At 46.8% G+C, this 10088-nt stretch overlaps 2 protein-coding genes across 3 annotated transcripts in view; both read right to left on the bottom strand.

Annotated features, from left to right (window-relative positions):
- vsig10l (V-set and immunoglobulin domain containing 10 like) overlaps positions 1–5177 on the bottom strand; it is an 11676-nt gene extending 6499 nt beyond the window's left edge. The window contains exons 1-6 of one of the 2 annotated variants that reach the window (XM_060053177.1): positions 4999–5177; positions 4475–4524; positions 2806–3135; positions 2197–2472; positions 1321–1575; positions 442–684 (exon numbers count right to left, since the gene is read on the bottom strand). In XM_060053177.1, the coding sequence (XP_059909160.1) occupies positions 442–684; positions 1321–1575; positions 2197–2472; positions 2806–3135; positions 4475–4524; positions 4999–5030 (1186 nt within the window). In that variant the 5' untranslated portion in view covers positions 5031–5177. The remainder of the gene's footprint in view (positions 1–441; positions 685–1320; positions 1576–2196; positions 2473–2805; positions 3136–4474; positions 4525–4998) is intronic. The other variant, XM_060053179.1, reaches the window with a different exon arrangement.
- Positions 5178–5228: 51 nt separating this feature from the next.
- Positions 5229–9803, bottom strand: etfb (electron transfer flavoprotein subunit beta). Its single transcript, XM_060053294.1, has 7 exons — positions 9579–9803; positions 8407–8565; positions 7417–7575; positions 7110–7172; positions 6460–6618; positions 5953–6138; positions 5229–5614 (listed from the first exon to the last, which is right to left on the bottom strand). The coding sequence occupies exons 1-6, from the start codon at positions 9630–9632 to the stop codon at positions 5968–5970; spliced, it is 765 nt and encodes a 254-aa protein (XP_059909277.1). The 5' UTR covers positions 9633–9803; the 3' UTR covers positions 5229–5614; positions 5953–5967.
- Positions 9804–10088: the final 285 nt, after the last annotated feature.

Below are 10088 nucleotides of genomic sequence, written 5' to 3'. Positions count from 1 at the left end.
GACATTCCTAACTGGGCCGTAGGTTAACGAGGCTACGACATGACTAGAAAAAAAAAAAAGAATCATACCGTTCCTTGATGCTGAAAAGGTTGGGGACCCCTGCTCTACGTGGTAAAATGTCAAGGGTGACATAATATACCACCGGGTGTGATTAGCCGTTACAAGCCGTTTTGGATAAGCAACGTTTGCTACAGTCCACTGGGTAGGCTGGTAGACTGATCTATCCAGCACACATCGAGGTGGACACGTCCAAATGTGATGTCAGAAGAGGCTTGTAACGGCTAATCACACTCACACCCGGTGGTATAACACGTCACCTTTAACGTGTTTGAAATATTTAAGTGTTCAAGGATTTGTGCTGAAATATTTGCCTTTGAAAATGTTTACGAGTCAGAATGTTGATGTGCCTTAATGTGCACGTGTTCGAATATCTTGCCGTACGTGCGGTGACGTTGCAGCTGGCCTCCAGCAGCGGGTGCTGGGCGCGGCAGACGATGGTCTTCCAGTCCAGGCCCTCAGAAGGCGCCAGCGTCAGGCTGAGGACCCCGGCCGTCACGCTGCCGTTGCTCACGCTCGGGAAGGCCAGGCTGGGCCTGGGGTCGCCCCCTGGCCACTGGCAGCGGTACTGCAGGTCGTTGCTGACCGTGGCGTGGACCGAACACTCTGGATAACCAACGGGTCTCTCTGACCAAACAGGAAAATATGAATGCCAAAAAGTTAATAATTGATAATAATTATTTCATGGATAAGCCGGAGTCTCAAACCGCAACTGCTTAATAAACTCAGATTTACATTTTATCCACCTTCTCCGTGCAGCTTTGGGTTAGGTATAGTTTAGTAGATTAGGGGGTTAGTATGGCGAGCAGGGTTAGCTTATATGTCCTTATGGGTTCGGTTTTTCTCTTTCCCTCCTTTTGAGAATCATTCATTGTATTTCTATGTTTTTATTATTGCTTAAGGCTATTCTTGCAAAGGAAGAAGCGGAACTACCAAGGCAAAAGGAGAAACACAAGAGGAGCAGCTGCAGCGCCTAATGTTAGTATGTGGTAAACAAAAAGTATGTTGTTGATGTGTGTTTGTGGATTAGGGCAAGTAGAGCTAGTATGACTAGTATGGCTAGTAGGATTAGTCGGGTGATTTTCTATTTTGTAAGCTTAATGAATTATAGTTAGCTGGATAAGCAGAGTGATAGGGGTTTGGGTTGAATACAGTGTAGTACAGGGTACACCCCATGGTAGTACAATAGTAGTATTTTATTCTACAGGGGTACACAGTACTGCAGTACAGAGTATAGTACTTGGTAGTACAGTATGGACACACCATAGATGAGGAGGACTGTGCTTTTCGTGTGCCGCGCTCCACGTAGCCGGCAGGTGTAGGACCCACCCTGGGCTACGACCAGATCGGTCAGGGTCAGAACGCCTCGCTGAGAACCAGGATGTACCCCACCGCCAAACAGCCAATCAGCAGAGGGCACCGGGAAGCCCTCGGCTCGGCAGGACAGAGTGACAGAGTCTCCAGACTCGTAAAAAGGTTGAGCAGGAAGCACCTCCAGAACGGGTTCATCTGGACCGTCTGGAGAGACAGACAGACAGACAGACAGACAGACAGACAGACAGACAGACAGACAGACAGACAGACAGACAGACAGACAGACAGACAGACAGACAGACAGACAGACAGACAGACAGACAGACAGACAGAGAGACAGACAGACAGACAGAGAGACAGACAGACAGACAGACAGACAGACAGACAGACAGAGAGACAGACAGACAGACAGACAGACAGACAGACAGACAGACAGACAGACAGACAGACAGACAGACAGACAGACAGACAGACAGACAGACAGACAGACAGACAGACACAGAGAGAGTTAGGCGAAAGGAGAGACGGAGAGAAATTCTGACATACACATGAAGGTGACAGGAGAGACAGACAGGGAAAGATAGACAGACAGAGAAACCGATAGGCATAGAGACAGTCAGAGAGGGACAGACAGTCAGAGAGGGACAGACAGACAACGAGAGACAGACACAGAGAGAGTTAGGCAGATAGAGGGACAGAGAGAGATACTGACAAGCACATGAAGGCAACAGGAGTGACGGACAGGGAAAGATAGACAGAAAGAGAAACCGACAGGCAGAGAGACAGAGAGACAGAAAGACTGTATGAGTTGTGTGTAGTTCTCACAGAGCACAGTGAGGTTCAGGTGAACTTTGACCTCACTGAGGGGGTTACGGAGCTGCAGGCTATAGCTCCCAGCATCTCCCCTCCCCAGCTGGTGAATGAGGAGCTGCTCCTCCTGCAGGGAGTAGTGGGGAGAGGAGCTGTTGATCTCCTCCCCGTCCAGGAACCACCTCCTCCTCTCCACCTCGCCCTGCTGGACTGAGGACCTGAGAGAGAACACCTCCAGGCCCTCCACCGCCAGCGCCGGCTCTGGAGTGATGCTGGCGTTCTGTAGACGCTCTGAAGACACACACACACACAGACAAAGACACACACACAGACATACAGACACACATATACACACACAAAGACACAGACACACACACAGATACACACACACACACACACACTCACACACCACACACACACACACACACACACACACACACACACACACACACACACACACACAGACACACACACACACACACACACACACACACACACAGACACACAAACACACAAACACACAGACACACACACACACAAAAAGAAACACGCACACAACTCAAGCCACTAAATGTTTAAAGGTAGAGACATGTTTATTTGGACGCGTTATGCCTCTCCTCTCACCATACACCTTTAGTTCGAACACGGCCTGGGCGTCAGCGACGCCGGACTTGGTGAACACCACCGTGTAGTTCTGGCTGTAAGACAGCGGCACGTCGACCAGAGACAGCGAGCCGTCCCTCTCCAGCCGGAGCACGTCCGAGTGTGCGCCAGCCACGTCCGCGGGAACGTTGGAACCCAGCTTCCACGTGACCACCGGCAGGGAGCCCTTAGACCACTTGACCACCGCGTCGTCCGCCACGCTGAACAACACCGAGAGAGTGACCCGGCTTCCCGCCTCAGCATTCACCCGGACGGGGCCGACAGGCGGAACCTCCGACTGACCCTCCGCACCTGGAAACAGGAGCGAATCTGGACTGACACAAAATATATTTTTTGAATTTTTTTCTTTTTATACACCTATTGCGAAGGTATGAATATGGCCCCACTATCCGAAGGACTGGGATGAATGGTCCGCCCAGGCATTTAACGGATTTACTTGTTATAATGTGTAAAAAGTCAGAATGTGTAGAGAATCTGCCCCTCCAAGTCTGGGGAAGTCTTTGAGACTTAAAATAACTAAATAACACTGTTCTGTCCAATCTTTGCTGCCACTTAACGGATCAGTATCACCTTACGAGTAGAACATTTGTGACGATATTTTTCACGTCATAACAAGATATTTTCAAGTTGTTACGACGTAGCCTACAATCTTATCACGTTGTAATAACTGATCGCTAACGTGAAACGTTTCAGGTTATAACATGATAGGTTACAGTAACGTTATAGTTTATAGCAATCTATATGGTAAATGTATGATTATCATTTTGTTATGATTGATGAGTTTGTTTTGTTTGATACCTTGAAGTCAAGCAGAGACCTAGGCCTATATTTGAATGGGTTTTCTGTTTGTTGGGTGAGCGGCTGTTGTGTACATTCACAGCTCGCCACAAAACAAAGAAGAACCTTGCCCAACCATCACAATTATTTAAAAAAACACGAAAGCAACGAGTGAAAAGGGGAAGGAACTATAAGAAATAAAGAAGTCATTGTATGCGCGCGCGCGCGTTTGCGTGCGTGCGCACCCACCCACCCACCTACCCACACACACACACACACACACACACACACACACACACACACACACACACACACACACACACACACACACACACACACACACACACAGTTAACTGGCCACGCATCTGTGTGAGAAAACAGAAAAGGAAGATAAACGAGACATGTCTTACCTCAAAGAGTAAACACGCAACGTCAGTTCTTCTTTCTGCCACTTTCACAATACTTGACTCACCGCAAGCTTAAAGTGTGGGGTTCTGCGATGACATTTGAAAAACCTCTCCAATGCATGTGGGGAGCGCACGGTAGACGCCCCCAATCGCATGGGTCGATAATGCGGACAATTAGGTTTTTTTATAACTTTTCGGTGAAGACACAAATTCAACGGATTAAGGCCATTTTCAGATGGCCATTGCTTATAGGCTACATGGCGGGCCGGACCTACAACATTCTCTCCGATAAACATGAAGAAATCATTCGGCCTAATTTACGTTGTAGCCTAGTATAAACTCATCAAGAACAAGGCATTTTGGAGCACTCGTTTCATTTAGGTAGTCTGGGAGACTGCCAGGGGCAATATTTGTGTTACCTTCGTATTCAATTAAATCCGTCTTACCTTTGAAAGTCACCATTAAAGCCAATAAAACGAACATCGTCTTGTTTCCTCTGTATTCACCGGGTTGTTTCAGCCACATATTGAATAAAACATGAAAAACAGGAGAACCAGTGGGCCAACAGGCAGAGTTGGTAGATATGCGCCTTCTACGGCAAACTGCACAACGTGCGAGTCCTATTCCCCGGCATATCCCAGGCCGGAGTATAGAGTGGACGACCTTGGGTGGGTCAGCTGAGGTTTGTCTCTCGGTGTAAACCACACCTTTCGGACCACTACAATACCTGGTTTGTTTAGCGCTGGGTTTACCTGGGAATGAAAGTGTGTGTGTGTGTGTGTGTGTGTGTGTGTGTGTGTGTGTGTGTGTGTGTGTGTGTGTGTGTGTGTGTGTGTGTGTGTGTGTGTGTGTGTGTGTGTGCGCCTGTAGAGGCAGTTCTATGTGAAGCGGGTACCAATTTCTGAAGCATAGAGCAGCATGTGATCTTTTTTAAAAAACAATTAACCGAAAACTTTCTGTTAATACTTACGGACTAATCCTTGCAGCCCTCATCTTAATCATCACATTAGAACACAGAGCTCATCACATGAACAGGTAGGACCACATTCAGAATGACGTCTCTTGTTGACTGTAAATTGTATGTGTAGCTTTGAACCAAGTCAGCAGATATCCGAAATTGGATTTTATAACGGCAAGGAAAGAGAGAACTGTAGGGTTTCTGGGTTTAAAATGCTCAAATGAAAAAGACAGTGGCCGGGATAAGAACACCGTAGTTTTTATTGTCATCGTAGAGGTCTGTACAATCTGTGTGGAGTTGAGGCGCTTGCGGTAAAGAGAATTTCATGTTTAGTTGTACCGAGTGGCAGGACCGGGCTAACAACCCATAGGTGTCCGTTTGGACCCATATTTACATTTACAGCATGAACACAGCGTGCTGTCAGCAGGTTACAGGGGAGGTGTTAGTCTGGGCTGCGCTAGAGTAACAACAGATGAGTCTTTGAAAGGGGACAGAGGAGGAGTCCAGCGGAGGAGTTGGACCGCTGCCGTTCTCCAGCTGATCCAGCAGGGGGCGCCAAAGGCGAGTGTATCCACCTGCAGAGCAGTAGGAGCCCGACAATGCTACTCCACCGGACCCTTCAGGTGCCCTGAAAACACAACACAGGCAACAGTACGTGCGTTACCATTAACGGCAAGTATTGAGAACAGATCACAACAATACATGATTTATTCATCTAGCTCTTTTATTTTTATAAAATTGCTTTTATCCAAAGCGACTTGCAGGCGAGGCGGAGGACGACCAAAAGCACACAACAGTTTAAGTAGCTACAAGGAAAGTAATAGCGCTGCACAACCTAGTTCCTAAACATGCACTGGACAGAGTGCAGAGCAGCTCTAGGAGTCAGAAATACAAGGTTAGCATTTACATCGCCGAACACAACAGAAGTATTTCTCAAAGACAGGTGTAGTCCCGTCTGCTACTCACGTTCCCAGGGGGTCCCTAGATCCTTCCCGCCTCTTTCAGTTTCCCCACGAGGTCGTCCACCGATTCCACCTTGACCCCCGCCTCTCTCTGGGGGGGTTCATCCACCCTCAGCACCTGCAGCTTCGACGCCAGCTCCACCCCCAAGTCCGCCGGCTTGACGTTGGCGATCTTCTTCTTCTTTGCTTTCTACAAAGAGGAAACACACAGACTTAGGCCCAATCCCATTTCTACCCCTTACCCCACCCTCTTACCCCTTCAAAACAAGGGGGAGGGGTAAGGGTAAGGGGTAAGGGGTAGAAATGGGATTGGGCCTTAATATATCTCAAGTTTAATGATATCTAGTCTCACAAATCGGACGTCTGATATTAATGCCAGTTGTGCCGAGCTCTGGATAAACCGTGGCGATTCACTGTCTCTCGTTTGTTTTGATCCTTCTCTAGCCTCATCCCAGAACCTTAACTATCTGTAACTAACGCAATATGTGAACCCGAGGGCGCGGGTCAGTACCATGATGTTGGGCAGCGTGGCGTAGCGCGGCGTGTTGAGGCGGAGGTCCGCCGTCAACACGGCGGGAGTATTGATCTTGATGGTCTCCAGACCGCCGTCAATCTCCCGGACCACCTTCACGTGCCCCGCCTCCAAGGTCACCTCCGACGCAAAGGTACCCTGCACGCAGACAGACAGGTTGGCAGGAGAAGAGAGAGGGGGCGACACCCAGAAAGAGAGAAGGGCAGACAGACATACAGGAAGAGACAGACGGACGGACGGATAAGCTGAAGCATGATGGTTAAATTATCATCCGTGGGTCAAACTTTAACTGCACAGCAATTCAACTATAATGACACAATTGCAGGATGTGTTTAATGGAAATATGTTTCCAGTCCTTTTTATTGAAAACCAACACTGCTTCATTGATTGAAGGAATAAACATAAACGGATAAACAACCCCCCCTGCTGGCCCAGCCGTGACATTACTCTGATCAGGGTTAGAATTTGGTAGGGCGAGATGGAGGGGATATATGGGGGTGTATAGGAGGGGAGGAGGGGTGACACAGTGGACTACAGGTTGGGAGTGGGGGGGGGGGTTATATAGTGGACGACATGAGGAAATGGTGGTGAATATTGTGGTCCTCATGCGGGAGGGGTAGGCTGCTAACCTGCGGCCAGTCCAGTAGGGCTGCTGTCATCTGTCCTGTCTGGTTACAGTCCCCATCGATCGCCTGTCGAGAGAAACTAAATGTTAAAAAAACGTATTTAAACTGTTTTAATATACACATCAAAGATGGGCACCATAAGACATGAAGGTTAGCATGTTGACTATGATAGCATTCATACTAGTGGAATCTAGAGTATTGATACTAGATTACTCATACTCAAGTACTGGAGTATTCACACTAGATCATTTATACTAGAGTCTTCCCACTAGGGTTTATACACACTGCAGTAACTCGCCAATAGTCTGACCTGTTTTCCGAGGATGATGAGCTGAGCTTCCTCCTTCTTGGCGAGAGCGGCCAAGATCTTTGACACCTGCAGGGGTCCCAGGGATTCGTATTCCTTGGCAGACACCTCGACATGGATGCCCCGGTCAGCACCCATGGCTAGCGCCGTGCGGATCGTCTCCTGGTGGAACACAGCGGGTATTAGCATAGCCAGAACAGAGTCGGGGACAGCACAGCTAGCACAATGCATTTGTTAGCACAGCTAGCAAAGTACAAGGGTCAGCATAGTTAGCACTACAGGAGTTGTATGTAGAGGTTTAGCAGACTGTTTTATCCAAAGAGGCTGAGAACAATCAATGCATACAATCAGAGTCCTACTAGCTACAAAATAAAAGTTATGGTGCTGCACAACCATGCATCACGCTTTGCATTTAGCTAATTTATTGCTTCATACGAGTGAAAACTGCCTCATACAAGTGAGGGCTGACAGCTTTTTTTACTTGAACGGCTTGTACCTCGTTTGTGTGATCAAAAGTTAAACCTCAACCTGAATCCGGTGTAAAAGGTATTAACAGAAACATTTAATCCACAGTGCACAGGAGAATACTTTAAAAAGAGTTAACACTAACTTCTCCCTTTTCTATGTCGTGTACGGGTGCTACGACTACGGTGAGAAAACTGTGTTGTCCACCGCTAAAGACGGCCTTCTGGTGGCTCATTAGCATGCAATGCTGAATAACCAAAACAAATGACTCAATAAACAGCCGCCACATTAAAAGCGTGACACTAACCTGTCTTAAGTGACTGAACAGGATATAAAAAAACAAAATCTGAGCATAAAAATGTTTCCATCCATTGCAAACGATATTCAAAGACAGATTCAAGAGATTCAACCATTTTACTATTGAACAATAACTCAAACCAATCTGTGATATACTGTGCCATCACCATTTACCGAACTAAATAAATATAAATATGTGTTGTTGTTCAACCCCAGCCTCCCAGGCCGTACCTGGACCTGCTGTGGGCCACAGCTGACCGCCACCACCTCCTTGATCAGCTTCTTCTCCTTCATCTTGACCGCCTCTTCCACCGCGATCTCACAGAAGGGGTTCATGGAGTGCTTCACTCCCTCTGTAACCACCCCGCTGTGGTCTGGCTTGACCCGGATCTGAAACAGAACAACAGTCACTCTGCAATCTGCAAGATTTCTTCCTTGTTGATTATAGACCTTATTTTCTTGCCCTTTTGGGGCAAGAAAATAAGCCCTTCGAGACTGTAACTGTGATTAAGGCAGGGCTATGCAAATTAAATGTACTTGACTTGAAATAAGTATTAATCTGATGGACCACCAGACCAGTACTTCTTGAACCTTGGATTGCGACCGAAAATGGTTTGTTATCCAGTAGGAGGTAGGTTGCTGCCTGACAATGCACAGAAATCTAAGAAATGTATGTTCCTTTGGTTCAAACGAAAAAAAAAAAAAAAGTTTGGAATATTTCACAAGGAGGGAATTCTAGGTTTACTTTAACGGGCCACCACAGATCAGGCCTAAAAAACTAAACACACACACACACACACACACACACACACACACACACACACACACACACACACACACACACACACACACACACACACACACACACACACACACACACACACACACACACACACACACACACACACACACACACACACACACACACACACCTCAAAGATTTGAACTGACAGGTAAGAGGTGCGGCTGAACATCTGCCATCAAATAAACATTGAGTAACGACCAAAGTACAGGGGTTGTAACTCAGTTTACTAATCCCTATGCTGACGTATAACAACTAAATTAAGATACGTTTTCTTCAGACCCAACTGAAGTGGTTAACTCGAGGAAGCAAATGCACGTCATTTGAACTATCTGACAGTCACAGACAGTGAAAATCAGCGATCAGTGGGTTGTTAGTTACCAATGAATGATTAGGTTGTTACACAACCTAATCACACACACACACACACACACACACACACACACACACACACACACACACACACACACACACACACACACACACACACACACACACACACACACACACACACACACACACACACACACACACACACACACACACACAGACAGACAGACACAGACTAGGTTTATTTGATTAATTTCATTATTTTCTCTACCTTGACGGCATAATCGATGACCCTCTTGACTCCAACCAGAACTCGGCCAGACATGTCTATAGACTTCGGTGTGGCAGCTAGCAAGGTTAGCTCATCGGTCACCGCTGGCAAGTCGGAAATATTAGAGGGTCCTCCTCTCGCCTCAACCAATGGGAGTTGAGCAAAATGGGGAAAAAAAACATTCGCGTTCCTCTCGCAGCCAATGACATCTGTGTGGTGCTCTTATCATCTCTGTTGGAAACAAGTTCGACCAGAAGAAAGGTTCCGCACAGTGTGGGGTAAAGTTCATAATCTTCTGTGGTTCATTCACATTGGAAGGTTTGCCCTGTGGTGGTAGAAATTAGTTATTGACTGACTGTAATGCACAAAATGATTTATTAAAGGTGTTTTAATGTATATATTTTGGCAATTCTACACGTAGATTGACATATTTGATTTATTTGTCCTGTTCGCTTGACATTTATGATCTATGTTATTTTGTATAAACTTGAGACAGTTTTTTATATAAGT

This window comes from Gadus macrocephalus, chromosome 6 (genome assembly GCF_031168955.1).
Source record: "Gadus macrocephalus chromosome 6, ASM3116895v1".
Lineage (NCBI taxonomy): Eukaryota > Metazoa > Chordata > Actinopteri > Gadiformes > Gadidae > Gadus > Gadus macrocephalus.
This window is presented reverse-complemented; position numbering and strand designations above follow the sequence as displayed.